Source organism: Taudactylus pleione, unplaced genomic scaffold (assembly GCF_031769625.1).
Source record: "Taudactylus pleione unplaced genomic scaffold, aTauple2 ptg000147l, whole genome shotgun sequence".
NCBI lineage: Eukaryota > Metazoa > Chordata > Amphibia > Anura > Myobatrachidae > Taudactylus > Taudactylus pleione.
Genome location: NW_028284549.1, coordinates 1,560,202 through 1,585,637, shown reverse-complemented (window position 1 = coordinate 1,585,637; position 25,436 = coordinate 1,560,202). Strand labels below are relative to the sequence as shown.

General features: G+C 45.6%; 1 protein-coding gene across 1 annotated transcript in view; it reads left to right on the top strand.

Annotated features, from left to right (window-relative positions):
• Nucleotides 1-25,436, top strand: part of LOC148522302 (uncharacterized) — a 181,346-nt gene that overhangs the window by 108,858 nt on the left and 47,052 nt on the right. Inside the window, exons 6-8 of the mRNA XM_088474082.1 lie at nt 7,717-7,832; nt 19,565-19,640; nt 22,525-22,671. Coding sequence (XP_088330208.1) covers nt 7,717-7,832; nt 19,565-19,640; nt 22,525-22,671 — 339 coding nt within the window. The remainder of the gene's footprint in view (nt 1-7,716; nt 7,833-19,564; nt 19,641-22,524; nt 22,672-25,436) is intronic.

Genomic DNA, 25,436 nt, shown 5'->3' with positions numbered 1-25,436 from the left:
ATCGGAATCTGCTTTCAGCATTGCACTTGCGTGCAAAGCTGAATCCGCACCATTGTCCGTAAGAATGAATGGGGCTGTGCTGATTGGTCATTGTGTGGCAGTTTCCAAGACGGAGGATAGGAGAGCGGAGAGTTCACTGCATGTGTGACCAGATCTCTCTCTTCATGATATGTACAAATGATTTCTCTATTGCACATGTGACATGTCTATATTGTTAACTGGCTGCATTTTCCCAGAGATTTCTTCAGCGGTATCCGCTAGGTATGCTTAATGGATGCAGGGTAAACCCAGGTGCCCTTGAGTGCCAATACAGCATGCCCTGGCACATATTGTAAATGCCCTGTGCCTGTAGCAGTGCACGTTTCAATAATACATGATTTATCTATAAATGTCAAATTGTTACCACAGACAAAGAATATGTGCATTTTGGTGCTGTGCACATAGGAAAATCCTGTGCTTGTCCCACAGTCTTCCCAGGTATTTAGAAGCTCTTACTCCCAGTAAGCTTTGGCAGGCAGAGCAGGGCCGGCTCCGAGGGGAGCTGCCCCCTGTGCAGGACGGGACTCATGCGCCCTATTTTTGCAAATGAAAATGGGGGTGTGACCTAATTACCATAGACCACACCCCTAAATGACAATATTTGGGTCGTGCCGTATGGCACGCCTCCTGTTGATGTCAGGCTGTGGGCGAGACCAGCACTACTTCAGTAGCTGGGCTGCCCCCATCTCTCTTCCTGCACTGAATGGATCCATTCTTCTCTGGGGTTGGCACCGCCACACAGCTGCGGCGGTGGAGGTGTCCAACCTCCCGACCGCCCGCAGGACACTTCGTCCCGCGTGTGGAACACCGAGGCAGTGGTCGAAAAACATGACTGTCCCACTAAAATCGGGACTGGCTGGGAGGGGTGCACCCTCTATGGGGTGGCGTCCCTGTTCGACCGCACTGGAGTCACACCTAAGAGTCGCCAGGCTGTGAGAGAATATCTTCCTGCCTGGCATTATGGATGCGGTACACCCGCCACTTTTCGGGTGCTTAGTGGCGTTTAAGGCGCCGTGATGACCTAAGAATTGCGATTCCAAAAAGAGCTGTCTTTTTGCGATGGTAGGACTTCCGGATTTATGACCCAGAAGTCTTTCTTGCCGCCTCTCTCTCAGTGAACATTGAGAAGAGATGTGCATAGGTTTCTATTATGCAACGTAGGTTTCTAGATGGCGTTGCCTGATGGGTAGAAGCTTCAAAAAGTATTGCATTCCGGAGCTTGGTACACATGGGGAATGCGGCCAGAACATCCAAAACGGCGGTTTTCAGAATTTTGGCGGCATTTTGCTTTTAGTACATCCCGCCCTGAATCTTCTGGTACGGTACAGCTATTTTATACTGGGACTCTAGGGACTGTCAATAAATAATCACAACCCTGACAGTACTGGTGTAAGAGATGATCTTCACATTCCCCGTCTCCCCCAGCTCCCCCGGCTGTGTGCCATTGCCTTCACTGCTCTGGACAAAAAAGCAGTATATTTGCATATTATTATGATTAGCAAATACTTCTCCACAAAGCGTCTTTGATGTGGGACCTGATTGTCAACGCGACACTTCTAGCTGTGCTTCAGCTCTGATTTATATGTGATGAGACCAGGCTAATTTATGGGCTATACACAACAAAGGAACCCAATGTATTGCTTGGAACCCATACATCTTTGTAAAGAAAAGTTTACACCAATTTCCAATAACAAGTGCAACAAAAAATAGAAATCAAATTAACCTGGAAGTGGTTCAGACAACTCCAGAATCTGCCTCGTCCTGCATTTGGGCGCAACGCTTTTTTATTCATTGACTACAAAGTCTGCAAAATGCACATTTACAAATATAGCGCAATGACGGCAAAGCTTGATGCATGAAAAATTCTGCTGTGATTTCAATTCCTCTAAGTCTTATATATTAAACATACTGTACATAAACACCAATGGCTACATATGCACAACATTTATAGCGGCGCCAACATTCAGTGTAAAGCCCAGCGTGATTTCTTCAACGCATACATCCAACTTGTTATACAGGGTGTCCCTAAAGCAGGGTGTTCCTAAAGCAGCGCCGGAGTTATAGACTCTGGGCACTAGAGTGCGCCCACAGCCTATAGAGTATGCGCAGGTCACTGGGAAAATGGCCGCAGCAGCCATTTTCCCTGTACTGCGCATGCACAAACAATGGGAAAATGGCCACGGCGGCCATTTTCCAATCATTTTTACAGCGCCGGACCCCCGCGCCGGTGTGGGACTCCGGAGAGGTAAGTAATATTATGGGTGCAGGGTGTGCGGTGCAGTGCCCCCCTGGACCCAGGGGCCCGTGTACCCCGCACACCCTGCACCCATTATAGCTACGCCCCTCCCCTAAAGTCTGGACACATAGGCAAAAATGCATATTTTCAAAAAATTCAATGAATGAAATTTTCAACAACATTTTATTTAATTGGATGTCCCTAAAGTCTAGACACGTAGAAAATATCATCATTAACTATATTTTTTTACCTCCACACCCCCGTTCTGGACGACCAAGTGTATCAGACGAAATTAAAGTAATTGCCATTGCTAAAATTTATGCTAGCCCCCAAAAATCACTTCGCAGGACATCCATGGAGCTGGATGTTCCCAAAACAGCCCTCAGTCGTATCTTAAAAGAGCAAAAGTTTCATCCGTACAAGTTACAAATCTTGCATTACCTAACAGAGGATGACCCTGATAGACGACTCGAGATGTGTGAATGGTTTTCCAATAAATTGGATGAAAACAACCGTTTCACCAAAGACTCTGGAGGCGATTGAATTGTTCTGACGGCAGCTTTTTTTTTTAGATGCCTGACAGAGCAATTCAATTGTTGCTCTGTCGGGGCGCGATAGCCTCCGATGCCGGCATTTCTGCACGCACTCAGGAGTGCGCGAGCAGAAATGTGACTGAAACACCCTGGTTAGGGCGCGCTAACCGCAGATAGCGCGCCCTAACCAGGAATTAAGACAGGTTTAGCCGTTTTAGATGGCTAAACCTCGTCTTTTAGTCGGCGAAGAGGGCGATAATTAATGAGCGCCCAGAACATTTGAATAGCAAACTGGGCACTCATTAATTAGCACGCCCAAAAAACAACTGAATTGCCCCCACTGTGTTGTTCAGCGATGAAGCTTTGTTTTATGTGAATGATGAGGTTAACAGACAGAATGTTCGATACTGGTCGCAAAGCAAACCACATTGGGTGGACCATTCCAAACAGCAAGGACCGCAAAAAAATGATGGTGTGGTTTGTGGAAAGCTCATGTGTTGGGGCCATTTTTCTTTGATGAACATGTAACTGGTGAGACTTATCTCGACATGTTGAGAGACCAGTTACTGCCCCAACTTGAAAGGCTAGGTGAAGGACTTCCTGAGTGGTTCCAACAGGATGGCGCCCCTGTCTATTTCTCCACGGTGGTTAGAGATTGGCTGAATGACAATTTCCCTAACTAGATTGGAAGACGTGGCCAGATGTTTGATGAGATTCGATTGATAAAAATCGGTTCTATCAATTTTTAGCTTTCAATTGCAAATTATTTCCTGATCTATAGAGAATTTCCAATAATTTCTCACTATTGATTTTCTCTTTCAATGTAGTGTATTTCGATTGTCTCTGGTGACCGGCCAACCCCGTTCCCTCCAACTCGGGACTTTTAACTGTGCACCGGAGCAGTATGCGCAGCACAATGTCCAGCAATGTGTTTGTGACGTTGCGTATCTTGTCTCGGTTACTGCACGGCATCTTGCATCTCTCTGATACATGGAAAGTGAGACTGACGCTGATTGGTCAGGTCAGATCTCCTGGTGCCAGTGCCAAGAGCATGCAAGTGATGAGCCGAACAGACAGAACGTACAGAGATTACCGAACAACACACAACGCAGTTACAGAAATTGCCAGTCAAGTCTGTGTAGTCCCTATAGTGTAGGTGCAGTACTGCATACAACAACACAACTACTGTGTTAGCGTTATTATAAAAAAATAAAATGCCACCTCCCAAAGTCACATATGGAAGCATTTTTTGTTAGGAAGTGAGGTTTATATTTCCTTAACTGAATCACATGTTTTAAAGTACAACAATCAATCAACCTTCAATATTTTATAACTAATATTTCAGCACTATTAATCCTCCCCCCAATAGTGGAAACATTGTAACAATCAATATTTAGCTATGTATTCCCTTCCCTATACTGTTTCAGCATCGATCATCCCGCCCACAGGAGCCAGCACCCTTTTAAAGGCTAAGCTCCTCCCCAGCTCTATCCTAATTGGCTGGCATTAAACTTTCTTTCACTGATGCTGATAGTTCCCTGCTATCCTGTGCGAAGCTGGTTAGCCCAAATGCTTTGTTTGGCTTGTCCACACTGCAGCCCGCCTGCAACAGTTACACCTGAATTCACTCCAAAGGCATATGGTAAGTCATTCACTCTGCCACAGTAGATTACGAATGTATTCCGCTCTATTCCATGCTCATGGAGGTTACAGGACAATACTCAGATATCTGAGAAAGATGAGTGAGTCATTTGGTTAATACATCTGGACTTTTTTGTTTAATATCAGTATATTCAGAATGGCACAAATCATTTCAGATTTCAGTACACAGAACATGTAACCAGTTTAGTTATTACTTCTATCATGTTATCAGCAAAGCAACTGCTTCTATTTGCCTTTTGTCTGAACACACAGCAGGGCTCTACCAATTACACTGTGCAAACATTGTCTCCGCTGCAAAATTATACATACAATAAAACAGACTGTAGACATAACTATGTTTTATGTTTAATTCATGCTAGCACATACAGTGTCCTTTCCACCAATTACCATTGTTGTAATATTATGAGCTATATTTTTGAATGGAGCAAAATGCATTATGAAAATCATCCAGGGCTTGAAAGCATTTAACGCTAAGGTTGATGTATTTAATGCGAAACTTCCCTCTTTGAATACTATATTAACATGTTAGGAATCCAGCTTTAATCCAACCGGGACTATGATGTCTTGAATGTGATAATTTTAATTTTGTTTAACTGGATTACAAATGTGCTATATGTCTCTTATTGTACGGATATTAATGGCAGGCCTGGATCTACAATTTGGGCCCAACTATGATATGGTTTTTTTTATGCAAGTATAACACATTTGTATGTTTTAGATAGATAGATAGATATGAGATAGGTAGATAGATAGATAGATAGATAGATAGATAGATAGATATATAGATATGAGATAGATATGAGATATGAGATAGATAGATAGATATGATATAGATAGATAGATAGATAGATAGATAGATAGATAGATAGATAGATAGATAGATAGATAGATAGATAGATAGATAGATATGAGATAGATAGATAGATAGATAGATATGAGATAGATAGATATGAGATAGATAGATATGAGATAGATAGATAGATAGATAGATAGATAGATAGATAGATATGAGATAGGTAGATAGATATTAGATAGATAGCTAGATAGATAGATAGATAGATAGATATGAGATAGATAGATAGATAGATAGATAGATAGATAGATATGAGATAGATATGAGATATGAGATAGATAGATAGATATGATATAGATAGATAGATAGATAGATAGATAGATATGAGATAGATAGATAGATAGATAGATAGATATGAGATAGATAGATAGATAGATAGATAGATAGATAGATAGATAGATAGCTAGGGTTGGGTTTTGGGGGAGAGTTAGGGGTAGTCACCCCTAGGGGGGAGGGTTAGGCAACACTGGGGGGGGTTAAGGTTAGACACTAAGGGGGAGGGTTAGGATTAGGCACTAACGGCGAAGGTTAGGGTTATGGTGCGGGGTGTAGAGGGTTAGGGTTAGGCTACAAGAAGGGAGGGTAAGTATACTTACTTGACCCCTGCCAGGATACCAACCATCGGGATACCAACCATCGAGGTTAGGGTGAGAAGGGGGGAGGGTAAGTATACTTACATGACCCCTGCCGGGATACCAACCATTGGGATGCCGCTGCTGGTATTCTGACAGGAGGCATCCCGACAGCCGGCATTACATACCGATTCCGCGATTACAGCTGTTAATTGCTAGTGTTGTGGGAGCATTCTGTTTGCGCTCCAGTTACCACTGGTAAATGCATTGTGGAAGCCTAAAGAGATCTCCAAACCTCATAAAAAACATTTGATGTTGTTTGCTATAGTGTTGAATAATGCCAACACAATCCAGAAATCTCTTATATGGAATTCTTTGGACCTTCGCAGGTGTTTCTGGGCAATTTGAGGCACCATGCCTAAAATGTAGTAAAATACATATAAAAATTAACTCCTGGTTACCCAGGCGGAATCGGTATGATTTACCACCGGACTCATGCCCGGTGGTTGGGATCCCGACAGCGGCATCCCAGCAGAGGAGGAAATCCTGATCGTCCAAGGTTAGTATTGTCTAACCTAATTCTACCCCCTAACCCTTACACTCCCTTAGGGGTGCCTAACCTCCCCCCCACAGTGCCTAACCCTAATCCCCCCTCTAAGTACCTAAAGCTAACCCCCCTTCCCCGCTGCCTAAACCTAAGTCCCCCGGGGGGTGCCAAACCCTAACCTCCCCCCGGGGTTGCCTAACCCTAACCCCCCCTTCCCCTAGCCTAAACCTAGCCTCCCGGGGGGGTGCCTAACCCTAAGTCCCCCCCGGGAACCCTAAACCTAACCCTCCCCCCCGCGGCTATACGCACTCGGCGCCCGGCGTCCCTTCGATCGGGATGCCGGGCGCCGGTCTAGATTTAGATGCCTGTCATTGAACCCTCGCCAGGATTAAGCAGTCGAGAAGCTGGTTGTCGGGATTAAGTCCGCCGGCTTCTCGACTGCATACCACCCAGGCTACCCCTACCATTGCTCTTTTTGTTACAGTAAGTGGTTTAGCAGTGATCCTCATAGTAACTGTAGGAAGGAACGCGGTATAAGCCGGCTCGTGATGCAATGTAAACATGTAACCCGGGTCATTGCAACCCAGTTCCCATTCACAGCATAGCAAGTTTTCAGCCGTGACGCACCCGCGATGGACTCATGCACAAAATCCCAGGTGCAACTCGGCATTGCAATAATAAAGGGGTATAACTTTCTCTTCTCTGGAAGAAGCCTGAAGAGGAGATGCAGTTGACCGCTCAAGGGGTGGGGCCGGGCTCTCACATCATTTTAGCGACGCCCCATCTGTACGGACCTGTGATGCAGGACATCCATCCACATTTCCATGGTCCAGAGGGTCTGCCAGAAAAATCACGAGTCTCCCGCAACTTCCAGGAGAGTCTCTCCCCTTAACACTGCCACGACTCAGCTGAGGTCCTCCGTAATTCACGCAGTGAGTGCTCACCGTCTCTCTCCTCAATCTGTGCATGTACAACCCACAAGTCTTTTTCCACTTGCCTGACTGCCTCTCTTGCATTACACAGCGCCACCAAGTGTAAGCCTCCGGAATTGCTGGGTCCACAGGCTTAAATAGGAAGCCGTACACAGGGGTATCACATGTATTATAGATGTCAGTTCTCTGAAACGTAGGCAGGACAATAAATACAGTATACAGCTGCAATGTAAAATAGTTTTAAATCTGGTGCTTTAGTTTTTGAGGTACTGTGTTGATAGCAAACAAAAATGGGGAGGTAGATTATAGAAGCACTTAATGGGTTGTCTGCTTCTTACACAGATGAGTGGCTATGGGGTGTCCACACAGAAGTTAACTCTATACCTGAAACAGAAAAGACCAAGTTATGTGGAAGCTGGAAGAGTTCAACTTTATGAGTTCCTGGATCTGCTTGCGATGTAAGTTCTCATTTCTGGTATCATTCCAGTAATTCATTATCAGGTAGCACTGCTTATCCTTCTGCTTGTATATAGACTAAGGGGTAAACAAGGACACACTGGGTCTTTAATTTGGCCCTGGCATGTCCTCTTGGAGGAGATTTGCTACACCACCCGGGTTCGTGTTGCGTCGCACAGATTGCCAGGAGCCAGTTGGCCAGTCCAGGCCTCGGGGTAAATGTAATAGCCTGTGAGATGCAGGCATTGGTAAGTTCCTGGTGTGTCTGCCGGATGTTTTAAAAGGACCAATTTTTGCCTGTTACATGATTGTCCTGGCATTTACGCAGTTGAGCGATTTTTTTTTTGCTACTGCGTATTTGCGAAAAGTCCAGGGATCTCTTTTTGCACACGCGCAGGCCCAAGTGTCCTATGCCGTTCGCAATTGCGCACGGTAACACTAACACTTGAGAAGAGGTTTGCGATCCCTGGGCGCGTCTCTAGGTGGAGACTAGAGGTGACCTAAAGTGTTTGCAAAAAAGGGGCCACTTCTTGGGCGTGTTATGGGAATGTCACTGGCGTGTCTGGGAACGCTTCTGCGCTCTTAATCACAAATCCACAGCTACAGAGGCCATGTTGGTTGGATTAGGAGGAGAGTAGCTAGGGTAGACCCCAGGCTACCACAATTGTCAATGGTGCGACTGATGTTGCGTCAAGTGTTCACAATCTCAATCATAAATGCACAAACAGCGGAGCCTAAAAGTTGGCGTCTCAGCGCTCGTAATGCCCATCTCAGCCGAGATTAGCATTTTCTAGATTCCTGCAATCGCTATTACGACAGCGTCTGCGACCGCATTACCAGCCATCGCTGAATCAGGCCCATAATCAGTTGTCAACATCTGTAACCTCTTAAGGGGGAGATTTATCAAAATAAGTGGAGGTGTTTCCCCTAGCAACCCATTAGACGCTAGCTATAATTTCATAGCATGTAATAAATGAATGGATAGCCTGAAGCTGATTGGCTGTTTTGGGAACTCCTCCACTTTCCTCTTTAGAAATGTTTACTCAATCTCCCCCTAACTGACTAGTAATCTGTCCCATCCTCCATATAGAGGGATTACATTCTCTCAAGTTCTATCCCTATTTATACAGGCAAATAAATTAGTATGAATGCTTGAATAACTGTTTGCTTACAGTATGTGAGCAACATGTGATTACAGAACCTTTGCATTCAGTATTATATTGGATTAATCCATTTGTTTGTCCTAATATTTCCTTGTAAATAACTCTCGACCCAAGGCTGGATAAACCAGCGAATCAGTCTGCAAGGACTGATCTGCGCTTCATCTGCGGAATAAATGTTGGATACCATGGGTGTAAGCTATGTATATAGATTTCATTAATACAGTGGAAGCTAAAACTCTTTTATTCTTAGAATCAGATTGGCCCATATTGCCTGTCTGGCAGGGCGGGAGTGCAGTGTTTGCCTCTTGTATGAATGCTCAGAACAGTTTAAGGTTCTGCAGATTTAACCGGTTTGGACACCATAGGTCAGTCTGTAACCTTGTAGTAGATTCTGCCTAAAAATGTGGGGAACATACTTGACATTCACGGCACCACTTTTACTTCCGCCAGCTGGACACTTCCACAATAAATAAATAGATTAGACAATAATCAGGACATTAGCGGCCCTGACAAAGGGCTCTGCACTGGCCTGCAAGGAGGACTATGCACGTGAAGGTAAATACAACACTGCCTCTGAGCACCCCATCTTTTCATCTGCTGAATCCCTTTTTAAAGCGCCTTTGACAAGTCAATTTATCTTTTTGCTATCCTGCGTTATTTGCATCACACCTTTGTACATCCTGCTTTGAAATTGGCAACTGCTGTAGTCCTGTACATTATCAGTCCTCGCTACACCTACTGTGCACCTCCCGACTTCTAATGTCACTTGTTTATATTTAATGATTTTTTTTGTCCACATATCACCCATTCACTTAAATATACTGAATGATCCCCCCTATCACTTCACTTATATATATTTCACAGGCAACGCCACCCTCCGCTCTGGGGGCCTGATTCAGACCCCCTCACAAGCGCTATGCGCTCGCAAGTGGGTCGATTGTGGTGCATTGCGCACGTGCGGCGTGCGCAAGCCCCGGAGCGAGTGAGAAATTCACTCACTCCGAGGCTCGCTACAAACGGGGCAGCTGTCGATGTTGATCGACAGCTCGCCCCGTTTTGTAGGCGGGGAGGGGGGGTGGCTGGCCAAACGGAGGCGTTCCCAAAGGTACACCTGCCGTTTGAGGGCGGCCCTACTGACATCACCAGTGATGTCAGTAGTAAGCTTCCGGCTCTATTAGAGCCGGAAGCTCACTGGGGCTTGCGGCATACGAGACCCTACCACAAGGGTCTCGTCGCAAGCCCGATGGTCGCGATGGTCGAGACCATCGTGACCATCACCTGGCTGCTCGCAAAAGCTGTGGGTGGTCGCCCACAGCTTAGCGAGCTGCCAGGAGGCCGGCTAAAAAAAAAAAGTGTCCGCCCTGATTCAGAATGAGCGCTCACTTTTTGCGAGCGGCTCTGAATCAGGGCCTGGGTGTAGTTTGCAAAGGTGGGTGTGTTATGGGGGGATATCACTCGGATATTGGCTGGATCTACCACTGGTATAGTAAGCACCCACCAAAATCTTTTTATCTAGTATTTTATACCAGCAAGAGTATATTAAAGCGGTTCACAATACTGTATTTTGCTTCTGTCTTTAGCCTAAAAAGAGGCTTTAGAGGTTCCTAGAGCTTTTTTTAATATTTGAGAAAAGGACGTAAAAATACAAACGGTACCTAGAGCCTTTTTTGGTTGAAATACAGTAGCGGATACTCTGATCTACAGCCATGGCCAAAAGTTATGAGAATGACACCAGTATTGGTTGTCACAGAGTCTGCTGCTTCACTTTTTATGATGGCAATTGGCATAGACTCCAGAATGTCATGAAGAGCGATCAGATGAATTGTAATTAATTGCAAAGTCCCTCTTTGCCATGACAATGAACTTAGTGCCCGATTCAGACCCGCTTGCTAGGCTGTATTCGCACACAGCCAGGCGATGTTTGCATTCTGCGCATGCGTATGCATCGCAGTGCGCATGTGCGAACCAGTGCGAGCGATCGGTGAAGCGTTCGCTCACTGCGCATAGACAGCCCGGCCGATTGAGTGACAGGAGAAGCCGTTTGTGGGTGGTGGCAGGGGCTGACCGATAGAAACGGGGGAGTGGAGATGCGAACGCAGGCGTGCCTGAGCGTCTTAACGCCGTTTCAAAGAGGCAGCGTCATAGTACACGTCGCATGGTTGAAAATCACACTGAATCACTCGCAGTGCTTGCGGTAGGGTATGGTCAGCCAGAAGCGCTGCGATCGCTTCCGATGGTACTCAATGTTACCGATGGCTGCATACACTTCCTGGAGATGACGTGCGCAAGTGGGCGTCTTAAGACAGGCTGGTGGGCTTCTGCATACACAATGCGATCGCGCGCTAAGACATAGTGGGCGTGCTAATGCCTTGCCGTGCGATCACCTGCCTTTGCCAAATTTGCATACGCTGGGTGCGTGCGAACGCATCTAGTGAGCGGGTCTGAATCGAGCCCTTAATCCCGAAAACAACATTTCTACTGCATTTCAGTCCTGCCACAAAAGGACCAGCTGACATCATGTCAGTGATTCTCTCGTTAAAACAGGTGAGAGTGTTGACGAGGACAAGGCTGGCGATCACTCTGTCATGTTGATTGAGTTAGAATAACAGACTGGAAGCTTTAAAAGGAGGGTGGAAATCATTGTTCTTCCTCTGTTAACCATGGTTAACAGAGGAAACAGGTGCAGTCATCATTGCTTTGCACAAAAAGGGCTTCACAGGCAAGATTATTGCTGCTAGTAAGATTGCACCTAAAACAACCATTTATCGGATCATCAAGATCTTCAAGGAGAGATGTTCAATAGTTGTGAAGAAGGCTTCAGGGTGCCCAAGAACATCCAGCAAGCGCCAGTACCGTCTCCTAAAGTTGATTCAGCTGCGGGATCGGGGCACCACCAGTGCAGAGCTTGCTCAGGAACAGCAGGTAGGTGTGAGTGCATCTTCACGCACAGTGAGGCAAAGACTTTTGGAGGATGGCCTGGTGTCCAGAAGGGCAGCAAAGAAGCCACTTCTCTCGAGGAAAAACATCAAGGACAGACTGATAATCTGCAAAAGGTGCAGGGATCGGACTGTTGAGGACTGGGGTAGAGTTATTTTCTCTGATACATCCCCTTTCAGATTGTTTGGGGCATCTGAAAAAACGCTTGTCCAGAGAAGAAAAGGTGAGCGCTACCATCACTCCTTTGTCATGACAACAGTAAAACATCCTGAGACCATTCATATTTGGGGTTGCTTCTCAGCCAAGGGAGTGGGCTCACTCTCACAATTTTGCCAAAGAACACAGCCATGAATAAAGAATGGAACCAAAACATCCTCCAAGTGCAACTTCTCCCAACCATCCAAGAACAGTTTGGTGGCGAACAATGCCTTTTCCAGCATGATGAAGCACCTTGCCATAAGGCAAAAGTGATAACTAGGTGGCTCGGGGAACAAAACATCAAAATTTTGGGTCCATGGCCAGGAAATTCCCCAGACCTTAATCCCATTGAGAACTTGTGGTCTATCCTCAAGAGGCAGGTGGACAAACAAAAACCCACAAATGCTGACACGCATTGATTTGGCAAGAATGGGCGGCCATCAGTCAGTATGTGGCCCAGCATGCCAGGGCCGAATTGCAGAGGTCTTGAAAAAAAAGGGTCAACACTGTAAATATTGACTCTCTGCATAAACTTAATGTAATTGTCAACAAAAGCCTTTGACACTTATGAAATGCTTGTAATGTTACTCCAGTATACCATAGTAACATCTGACAAAAAGGTCTAAAAACACTGAAGCAGCAAACGTTGTGAAAACCAATACTTGTGTCATTCTCAAAACTTTTGGCCATGGCTGTAGATAATCTCCATTACTGTCAAGTGAGCTGCTAGGAATATACCTGACTGGGCCTCTATAAGGGTGCTGGACATCCTAGACTAATACACTCGTAGCACCCCCACTCCTGTCTAGTAATGAGTGAATGCTCTGCCTCCCTTCCCCGATCCAGTGCTGCTGTTACATCAATAGCACCCACATGTAATAATTAGTCAGCACCTACTGTAGCAACCAGTATACACATTTAATAAAGATCAATAATGCTAGGCTTATATAATAAATGAAAGTACTATTCATTTAATGTTGAGGCTCTTTGGGGTTAGAGGGGATAGCTTAAAAAAAATAAAAAATAAGAAAATAAATCTGTATACTATCCCCCCCCAATCCACCTTCACATTAAATTATCTAATTAATTAATAATCAAACCTACTGTATTTCCACCCATACAGCACCAATATAAATAATTAGTATTTATAGGTAATAAATAGCACCCTTTCTTCTGAAACTCAGCCCAGGGTTGCATTAATACCACCCAAATAACCCCACCTAAACTAAATAACCACCATTATCAAATATATAGCCCCACAAAAGTTACTACCCACCATTATATAATTAAACCTCCCCACCACTTATTTATTAGCCCACCTACATTACACACTCCCTCCCTGGCTTTTGCGCAGCGCCCATGGTTAGCAGGGGAAAGGGGGGAGTGGAGGAAAAGATCTGTGTGATCTGCGACTTCAGGCCATAAGATGACTGGTCCTGTGAGAGGGTCCAGCTCATCCACAAAGGGATCACCCCGTTACAGGCACACCCGCAATTACATGCACCCTAGGCTGCAGCCTGGTTAGTCTGTCAGTCGATCACTTGCTGATAACTGACTGTGGGCCTGATTCATAGGTGAAGGGAATTAAAACACCGGGCGCTAGTGCCCAATGCTTTAAATACAGTGTATGCGTCCCGATGGTTACTACCAGGGGACGTAGATCATAATTGCGTGGAGATCCATGCAATCCAATGGGCATTTATGGACGGTGACTGGGGAGGAGGCTAACAATGGCGGCAATGTTGTTGCCAGGGAGTGCGTCGAAATTCATTCTGATCAACCATAGGGGCTGCTCTAATGTCCGGTGATGCGGCCGATGACCGATCGATGGTGCAACTATTGGCACACAACGGCAGATTACAGCTGCAGCCGGTGGGCCTCTCAGGAGGAAGTCGATTATCGGGAATCTGGGCATGCGCAGGACCAAGGGCGTATCTATAATGGGTGCAGTGTGTGCGGTGCACACGGACCCCTGGGTCCAGGGGGGGCCCGTACCGCACACCCTGCACCCATATTACTTAAAACATACCTCTCTGAGGTCCTGCGCCGCGCGCCGCGGCAGCCATTTGTCCGGCGTTTTGTGCATGCGCAGTAGATGTCGGGCACACTCTAGTGCCGAGAGTCTACTAAGGCTCCGGTGGTCGGTTGCCGGCCGCCGGGAAGAGAGGAGGGGGAGCGCGGATGGGGAATGCACACGGGCATATGATTACAGCAAATTTTTTGAACAATGCTAAGAGAGTCTTCAAGAAATATTAAAATTAACTGAATAAAAATGAAAAGAAATGTTTTAGGGACAAATTAGATCATTCAGATAAAAGTATCTTTGGGTGAAATTAATGAATGACCTTTTTAATGCAAGTTACAACAATATCAAATAACTGGTCTGTACTGAATGACAGGACTTTACTTGATAATAGAAATCCTTCATTCTCTGCCCCAGTAAACTACATTGAAAGAGAAGTTGTCGGGGAGGGGGTCTTTCTGCTGGCAGCTCAAATGAGAGAGATTCCGTACACAACAGCGGTCTCTGCGTAAAATCCTGGGGAACGCATCCACCTCATACTTACCGACTTTTAACTCCCCTGACTTAGGCCCGTATTCAATTTGAAGCGAAAAGTCTGGATCCGCGATACTTTTTCGCCGATGACATCATTTTCGCCTATTTTGCTTTTACCCCGTATTCAATTTGAAAGACTTTCCGCCTCAATGCAATGTAATAGGTGAAAAAGTTTCGCCTATGAATACCAGGCGGTAAAAAGTGCACAATTGGGGCTTTGGGGTGCAACGTTGCGGGTACCCCCCTGCAGCTTTCACACAGTCCCCCAAAGGTAAACTGTGTCAAAAAATAAAAAAAACACTTAAGGACACCCCAAAAAATTACTTTGAAAAAGGGGGCGAAAAAAAAATGTTAGGGGACAAAGTTAAAAACTAGCGAACTTGACTCTGGGGGGGTCCCCAAGAATGCCCCAGGTGTTTTATTGATTGCAGGTGCTTGTGGCAGGTGGATTTTCACGATTTTTTCAACTTTACTTTAGAAACTTTTAAATATGTTGATCCCCATTTTCAAGTACCCCAAATTTGCTGGGATAACTTAATTTCAGGAAAAAATATGCGATACTTTTCCGCCTACAAAACAGGCAAAGTAGGCGAAAAGTCCGGGACGCGAAAAAGTATTGCGGCTCAGCTCAAATTGAATACGGCTCATAGCTGGACACTTCGAGTGGGGCCGGGTTCCTATGGCATTAGGCTTCATCCCCATCACAGCAAACTTACGCATATGCAATGAGGAGGCGGGGCTAAATGATGCGTGTTTGTGTGACTTAGCCCCGCCCCCTCACACAGAGCAGCGATTCCCAGCAATTATCTCCTAATCCTGCCTACTGCACTAGGAAGTGTATGGGATGCGGGAGTTCCGTATACTCTTCCGGGGGTGCGGGGGGGCTACCCAAAAATTCAGGAGCCTCTGGCAACAATCGGGAGAGTAGGTAAATATGATGGACCTTAGGGGCTTCCAGGACTTTTTTGGGCATGCGCAGTAGCGAATAATCGCTCAACTGCGCAACCATCGACACTGCATCCACTCCTGAATCAGGCCTGGAGATCTAACTTCTCTCCCCGGTGGCATCTACCCAAAGTCACAATTACCCTGTGTTCCACCATCCTCTATTCATCCTCCATTCTTCTTTTCATGTCTTAATATCCATCATCAGGACCATTGAATATAATCCAAGGCCCCGGAGATGACAATTCTTGGGACCCCTCCAGGCTTTGCCCAGACTGTACCATCTGCCTTTTTTTCGTAATCTGTTTTAGAGAAATGTTTCTGTGTTTGCAATCCAATATGAGAAAGGAAAACCATAGACTGACAATGGAATCTACATAATAATAACCTCCCAAGGTTTGTCCACTCTCTAACATGCATGTGCAGTGGGGAGCTCGGGGGTGGGGGCAGGCGGCATGCCCCTCCAACATCTCCAAATGAGGGAGGTTAGACTAGAGCTCCTCACTCCCCCCATCCCCCCACTCTTTAATTCAGCTCTGGGACACTCTGTTGCATTTACCTGCAGTAATCAAGATGGAAACGAGAATTTTGTGTTGCCACGGTTACTGACCACAGACATAAGCAGACGTGGATATGGGGTCATAATACACACTAAAAGCACCATTTTTAACTGTAGTGGATAACTGGCTTTTTACTGATTGGGATTGCTGGAGTGGAGGTAGATTGTGCAGTGCATTAGGCTTTCTGCGAGCGGTGCTCCTGTGTACCACTCTATTGCCATGGAGCAGTGAGTCTCTGCATTCATCTGTGCTGCCACTTACTAGTAGGGGTCTCCGCTTTTAATGTCATTTATCCTCCCTAGTCCATGACATGTATCTCATTATTAGCATCTGTAGATGGCATCTATCTGTGGTCTTTGCACTGGGAGTAATTTTTCTATCATCTACTCTATATTTACAGTCATTATCCACACTACCCTATGCAATTCATTTAACAGCTGTTTACACCAGCAAATCACGCTGGAACGTCCTCCATATTTATGGCTGTAGGATCCCCCGGATGGTATTGTTACAAATTGTCAGTTTCAGCCCCGTAACAATTCCGCTTTAACGTTTTAATCTTTTGCAGTTAAGTTACTGCCGGGTGATATATTGGTAATTATCTCCCTTTCTTTGACGCTGTTGAACGAGGTCGATTTTTTTATTGATTTTAAATGTCTTTGTGCATGTACGGTTTTATATAAGTATTTGTGCTTTACTGTAGAATTAGAATTATTTATTATCCGAATGCGGTGTATTTGTTTTCCATCTGTCCTCCGCGTTGAGTCTTCCGCGGGATTTATCAGTGTGTGGGTAATTAAACCTAGATTTATTTATTTTTAATTTTTTTTTGTTTCACATGTTTCTTTTTAGGTTATCCGGCATCTGTGGTTACAAGTGAGTTGTGTTTTGCTCCTGTACTGGAGAGGTTGTAGCAGAGTTTTAGATGTATCCTGCTACATCTTTGCCGATCTCGCTACAATGTGTGCACGCATCGCGCCATGCTATTACCCACAGCAGCACATGCTAGGGTACGCTATGGCGCGCACCTCGATCGCAACACGCATTTCTATGGAGGCGCGGGTGCGAACGCAGTACACGTATCCGCTCGTGGGCTCCTGCCTGCCGCGATTCGCTACATATGCAGCAAAGATGGAGTAGGACACATCTGTACACAAATTCTGATTAAGAATATTTTAAATATCCAAAAACTACATTTCAGAAGAAAGTGTTCTCATTGCCGCATGGCTGAGTGATGTCTCGCGCTCCTAGTGAATTTAACTGATTGGCGGCATCCTCATATGTGTATCCACTGATTTTAACAAAAACCTGTCGTCGTTATGTGTAGCCATTGTTCATTGATCTTCACTTTTCACATTTTTTCCAAATCCCTTCCTGCCACAAAGTATACAGTATTGTAAGGCATCACTCTGTTGCTGAGTAGCTCACCCCTGGTGGCCCCACTTATCAATTTTTGTAAATGAATTGGGGCTCTATTTACTACAATCCGCATATTGAATGCAGATTGTAGTGTGATATTAATGAATTAATTCGCATTGCGAATTCAGGCAATATCACAGGGATTTACTACAAATCCCTTGCAGGGACAGAGCTTGCGATAAAGCTCTGTCCCTGCGAATCCACTCCGCACACTAGTCATGGTATTTTCGTAAAAAATACAGTGACAAAGTGCCTGCGCATGTGCCGACCGGCCGCCGCTGCTACCCCCCCGGCGCTAAGCCCCGCCCCCCAGCGCTAAGCCTCCCTCTCCCCCCCGCGACCTTCCCTCCCTTAATTACACTTACCTGCATGATCCGGTGATGTCCTCCATGCCTCCGGTCAGGTGATATCCCATACTGCACTGGGACCCGACCACCTGATGACCGGGCCACAGTGCAGCATGGGAGACCAGCTGACCGGATGGAGGACATCACCCAGCGCCCCGACCGCCGGTCCTTGGAGTCAGGTAAGTTCATTTTTTTTTTTTACTTTTTTTTTTTTGCAGTGACACTACTTGAGAAAAGATCTCACAGCTCTCCTTCTATTGCACATACAGGACAAAAATTGCAAGAAACGGGCAGTGTACTCGTGAAACGCGTAACCAGTTTATGCTATTCTTCTGCCATATGCCTTCTGCAAACTGCTGTTTTCCCTGCCACCTGTGGGTTGTTTGAACCAACTGCAATGACCTATTTAATACATTTGGAACCATTTATAACAAGTGGTATTGACTCTTTCTATTGGTAGAACCTGCACCAAAAAAGAACCTTACCTATTACCAAGATCTGTATGAACGCCCAGCTGCCACTCATTACTCTCACACAGCCTCAAGTGAAGATGCGGCCAATATGTGTATGATATGTGTACGATTCTGAATCACCCACAGTAGTATGCTGTTGCGAAACACATGGTTTGCTAAATATTGCAAGATTCATTGCGGACAACTCTAAATCACCACATTCTTCACTCAAAGCTGTTGGGCAAAAATATCACACAAGTCACAGGTTCCGATTCACAATTGTATTAAACAGAACGCCTATAGTTATGCTGAATTTACAAGTCAGAGTGAGAAATGATAGGGTGCTAATGGAGACTTCTATTATTATTCATTCAATTATATCAAAGCCTATAGAGCAGTGGTCAGGGAACAGGGGTAAATTACCCCACATGGGGTAAGAATGAAAATCCTGGGGGTAATGGATGGACAGTCGGGCATGCATATGAATCATTCTATAATATAGAATGATTCATATGCATACCCGGCTGTGCCGCAGGGAGGCTCTAAGCCGGACACCCGCTGAGATGTTATTACCAGCAGGCGCCCGGCTCCTTCCCTGCAGCGCCGCGTTAGCCGGAGGCTGGGGTTCTCTTCTGAACTCCAGCTTCCGCCTCTCTCCATGCGCACTATGGGAGAGACATCATGACGTCTCTCCCATAGTTCCGAGGAGCAGCTGGGCGGACAGGACGGCGGCGAATGCAGGAGCGGGGATTAAGGTGTTGTTTTTTTTTGTACAAGCGGCACTACAGGGGCATTATATGGGGGCACTACTACAGGGGCATTATATGGGGGCACTACTACAAGGGCATTATATGGGGGCACTACTACAAGGGCATTATATGGGGGCACTACTACAGGGGCATAACTATGGGGGCACTACTACAGGGGCATAACTATGGGGGCACTACTATATGATTTCCTTCCTTTCAAATCAAGGGGGTAACATCGGCGTATCTATATATATTTGGGGGTAAAAGGTAAAAAAGTTCCCTGACCCCTGCTATAGAGTATGTATAGAGGAATTTGGGTCTATAAAACGGATTGTAATGCCAAAAGTGCACCAACTTGTGGCTGTGCATAAAAAATTAAAAAAAACAATCTGTACTTTATCTTTCAGCTGTGAACCGAGGAAGAAGTTCTCCGTCCAGGAAGGAAGGGCGGCGAGTACTGACAAGGCGAGGGGCTTATACCGGGTGAGGGATAACAAGTTCTCATTACTAACAACGCACTTGTATCAGGCCGCTGATATTTTTGTGACATACTGTAGCAGGAGAAAGCTGAAAGCATTTAATGCAAAACTCTATGTAACAGACGTCTTTTTATGCATTTGATATGAAATATATAAACTTGATTATGTGTGATATTTCTCAGAATGGCCAACTTCTGTAATGTATGCTGTAAGAAAATATATTTATAACAGAAACGCCTTAATCTGCCTGACAAGTGTGAATCAGTCAAAGTTGTTAAACAAAATCTGCTGTAACTTGTAATTGCTACCATCAGAGCAGTTTTATTTACTGATCCAAGGGGGACATGTATCAAACCTGGAGAGAGATAAAGTGGAGAGAAAAACAGGGGGTATTCATGAAAGCTTGGAGAGAGATAAAGTGGAGAGAGATAAAGTACCAACCAATCAGCTCCTGTCACTTTACAGGCTATGGGGCCTATGTATCAAGCAGTGAAAAGTGTGGAGAAGTGAACCAGTGCAGAAGTTGCCCATAGCAACCAATCAGCTTTAAAGTAGCATTTATCAAGTACAGTCTATAAAATAATAGGTAGAAGCTGATTGGTTGCTATGGGCAACTTCTCCATGCTTTTCACTGATTGATACATCAGGGTCTGTAGGGTAGAACAACAAGAGCGGTATCAGCACGTTATGTGCGCTAATACCCCTTCTCCCCCAATGTATAAATGTGGGGAGACAGTCAGCAGTGAGACAAGTGTGCATGTGTGACCTACAGGTCACGCATGCGCACAAAAGCCCTGACATCCGGCGGAAGGAACCAGGCATGAGCGGAGGGATCCATAGGGAAGGAGCGGGTTGCTCACCGCGAGCAGGAGCAAACGCCATCTGAAGATGGCGAATGCTCCCGCAGTTAAGCTGTCAGCAACCTGTTTTGTATTATGCAGGTATTGTTGGAAGAGAGCGTTCTGTGCTGTCTCCTCATTGGCTCAGCGTTCCCATAGTGACGGAGATGGACTACAGTGCATGGATAGCTTCCAACCCATTGCGCCTTCTGCACATTCGCGGCTTATTGTGCGTTTTTCTTCCTCGAACCTCCGGACAGATAGGGCGTGGTCTCTCCTAAAGACCGTCCCATTCTGAAACGATGTTGCCACCACATACCACAGTGTCACCATTACTAGGGGCACTAATGCCACCACTTCATTTATTCCCAGGTGCAGTACCCCAGTCACCACATGCCACCTGTATTAACCTGTTCCAGGCTGGATCTACCTTTTACTGCATGTTCCTGAGTTATTCTGCATGAACCCTGTCAGTTCACATCCTGCTGTTTTAACTGGGATGTAGTTCAGGTCACAATCCCGACAGCAGAATTCTGGCTAGGGATTTATGATAGGTGTGGAAAATACCGACGCCTATCATAATCCCGACGCTGGCATCCAGGACGATGCGTGCCCGAACGAGGTAAGTCCAGGGCGCCCATCCTGTTAGCCGTAGGGGGGGAGGTTAGGTTTAGGGCAGTCAGCGGGGGTTGGCGTTAGGTTTTGGTGGGGGTGGTTAGGGTTAGGCACCCCTAGGGGGGATGGTTAAGGTAAGGCACCCCAGGGAGAGGTTAGGAATTGGTAAGAGGGGTTAGGGTTAGGCACTAGGGGGAGGTTAGGGTTAGGCACCACTAGGGGTGGGTTGGGGGGGGGACAGGGGAGGTTAGCATACTTACCTGCCTCTGTCAGGATTTTCATCCTGTCGGAGCAGCTGTCGGGATTTGAATCGGCATTTCAATCCCATTCCGTTTTATCTGGGTAGGGGGTAATTTAAGGGCAAACATTGGAAAATCATAGAATAGTTTCCTGATTTCCTCGCTTGTTTTAAAATTACAGGACTGTTATTGAGTAATGGAGTTTTTACAGTAGATCACATTCAAAAATGGCAATTTTTAATGATTACTGGATCGCGGCTCGTGAATCCATAAATACCTATCCCTCTCTATTCGACTCCTGGGATACAGCAAGAAAATGCTGATGTAAGAGATAGGGAGCTGGAACCAGAGCTGTGCCTGTAACCCACATGCTTCTGTTTATCTAAACTATGGGGTCTATCTACTAAGCGTCAGTTTTGGGTATTCTCGGCGGTTTCCTTTGGATTCACAGATGCACTTGATGGCGGTTCTAACGGAAATGAGTAAACCCGACAGGGATTTTAGACTTCAAATACCGATGGACATCGATGGTAGGATATGACTTGGTGCTGGAAACCAAAGCTTAATAAATACTGTTTGTTTTGACGCTAAACCCCATCAATTCCCCATCGGTTCTCAATTACTTGAAGTTTTCTGTCTTTTGGGGCAATAAATATTGGATGAGAGTGGTAGAGATCACAAGGGGACATTAAGCATTTTATTTATGCTATAACAGGAGAACACAGAATAGGAACATTTAATATATATATATATATATATATATATACATATATATATACACATATATCATACCTAACCATATTAGAGAATAAAGGGGCTCTAATGGACATGTGTCACCTTTTGAACATTGCCTGCTTCAATGTATCAGTGTTAGTGTAAATTTTATGCCTTGTGGTCCACTCTTGGTGATATTACATAGCCCCACTTGTCATTGCCATTGTATCTGGCCTCAACATTTTAATGCCGTTGTCACTTTGTCTTTTATCTTAATACCTTTGGGTGACATAAAATTCTAAGGAGCCTGGTTGTTACTATTTTATTGCATCAAAATCCAAATCCACAGTGGATCTACAGTACTGTAGCCAGTGAAACTTCCCTTGATTTAATCTTGGGATGAGCCTGGCATCAACTGTCCTCAGGCTGACAATGGCTGCCCTCACCCCTCTAATCAATCTCATTTCTCGAGTGGCCTCAGATGGACGACATGAGAAGCTCCACGCTGACCCCTGATGAGAAGCTGACACGTCATCTGAACTGGAGGTTCCAGCACGTAGACAGTTGGATGTTGCCCCAAGCGACAATGGCAACCGCTAAACCCATTTCCGTCAGGAAATGTCAGCAGGTAAGGTGTACAGAATATGCATCTGCAATACAATGTGTTATGGCATTTAGGAAATTGTGCTAATTATCCGCTGGACAGGCGATCAGCGCGTCTGCAATACGTCATCGGCGTCTGTTTCTGGAGAGCTAAGAGAAGTCAGGCAAGCGTTCTGTAACACATTGATGCAGGTTTTAGACGCAGTCGGATCATCGTTTCCCCGGTGAATGAGCCATTATTTTGTACACAAAGCGGCTGGTTGTGAGTCGGGCAGAGATGCGTCCAATCCTGCGTTTTAGCCACAGTAGCGTCTCTGACTTTATGTTAATGACAACTACAGAGGCCTTCCCTGGTATGCAAGCGTGTGTCCGGTTGTGCAAGGACTGAGACGCCCTCTCGGAGCATCTTTAGACGCTCAAATACCGATTTAACTTTAGACGCCACCTACGGTTGCACAATTGAAATTTGCTAAGTGCAGATTCTCTGTCGGAGTATGATCTCCAATGGGAGCGATGAACCGTCTTTGTACACAACTGCTTTTAGCGACACGCCCGCGACACTGCCATCACACGCCCATAAGATGCAGCATCTCCCCGCCTCTAATTAGCTGATGCCCAGGAACACCCAATACATTTCTAATAAGTTTCAGAGACCGCGTGTTGGATCAGTACTGCGACTCTGTGCGCTAACAATCAGGAAACATGCCCGGTGCCACGATGGGTACTTCCTCAACTGTGCGGCACCCTGCTGGAGGCGCTGGTTACACTACTTATGTATCTTCACTAGTCAGTGAAGATATTTAAGTAGTGTAAGGAGCAGCCAGTGTCCAACGTCATTCCCTACCATCCAAGTGGGCATGGAGGGGGAATATATCCATGTGGCGAGCGAAGCAAGCCACCGTGCCCGCAAGGGGCCGCATGGTATTTCCTCATCTTTACGCTACTTACGTATCTTCACTGACTAGTGAAGATACGTAAGTAGCGTAACCTGCAGGGGGCCGCAATGATGAGGAAGTACCCCACGATGCGTCTCTCCACTGCGCCCAACAACGGCAGTGTGTGTGACTCAGAATCAGGCCCTAAATCTTCTTATGGCCAAGTGTCGTCCTTTTTACTTTACCTTGTTTGCCGTATTGAAAGAACAGACATTGGACCTCATTCAGAGTCTCTCGCTAGCGCTGTGCCCTCGCAAGCGGCCCGATGGTTTGTGTACGTGCATGCGCACGCTTCGTTCTGCGCGTGCGTGAACTACTCTGTGCGATCACAGGCCGTTCGCTCGCCCAGCAAAGACAGCCCAGGGTAATGAGTGACAGGAGAGGCTGTTTGTGGGTGGTAACAGGGGCAGGACACTAATAACGGGGGAGTGGAGGTGTGAACACAAGCGTGCCTGGGTGTTTCCACGCCGTTTTTAAGGCATGCATAATTAACAGGCAGCGTCACAGTACACGTCACATGCCTGGTTTTTACACTGAAGTCCTCGCAGTGCTTGCGGTAGGGTAAGGCAACCGCAAGCGCTGCGATCGCATCTGATGGTGCTCGAAGTACCAATGTTTTAATACACTTTCAGGAGATGATGTGTGCTGGTGGGCGGCTCTGCCTGTGCGATTGGGCGTACGCTGGCCACTCGCTAAGACATGGTGGGCGTGCTTATGCCTTGCCGAGCGATCGCTTCCTGTGGCGTCACTTTGACAAATTTGCATACGCTGGGGGCGAGCGAACGCATCTAGCGAGAGACTCTGAATGAGGTCCATTGTCCCTTTCCTGATTTCATTCTGAGTGCTGGAGGATTACTTTTTGTTGTTTCTAGTGTAGAATAACCCCTCCCTTACATGCACCTGAGTGATATTACTGAAGTGATTGAGCAGCTACCAACATGTATTTCTGTACTGAGAGGCATAGATAGGACCAGCGTTTGGAGGACATGCTGGATCTTGTAGTGCCATTAGGAGGACGTAGGGGTGACTCCAAGCCAAGGTAAGCTGTATTCAGTTATATTTGTATGTTCCATTATCATGTAGCCTTATATTGGGCAATTATATGACCCAAATTGGATAGTTTTCAGTTTTGGGGATGGGTTTTGGGGTGCGGTGCCCCTGGGGTTGGTGTGGCTGGGCTGCTCTGGGGTGGCACACTTTAACACTTTATTTAGCACTTTAACACCTTTCAATTATATATTTTTTCTCATAGTATATATATATATATATACACAATGACCAATTATGCGCAATAGTATAATAATAATTTATCCAATACTATATTGGTATATTCCAAGCAGCAATCCTCAAATTAGACCTCTCTGTCTGCAGAGGTTAAAAAATGAACTGAATTAAATGATAACCTGAGGAGCGCTTAATATTCACAATTACAATACTATATATACTATGAGTCATTGGAAGATGAGAGTGGACACACAAACCACTTTAATAATTTCAAAACACTTTATTAAAATTCAAAAATACATAAAACCTTTCTTATTGACATATAACCTGTTATTATCCCAATTATAAGGAACAGGATTATTGAACAAATCTTTGTCAATTGTGATGCGCGTTTAGATAATCGTTCGATAATCATTTGAAAATCATTTGCAGATTGCTGGTCGTTTAGACATCTCTCATTGTACAAATACGTTCAGGTTCAACATGTTTGCAGATGATTGATGAGCCTTCACTGAACAACTGCTCGTTCAGTGTGGGCACATCACAGACTGACAAACAACTGCACAATTACAATGTCGTAATTGTGCAGTCTTTTGCCTGTCGTCTAGTGGATGTGTGCCTTAACACACAC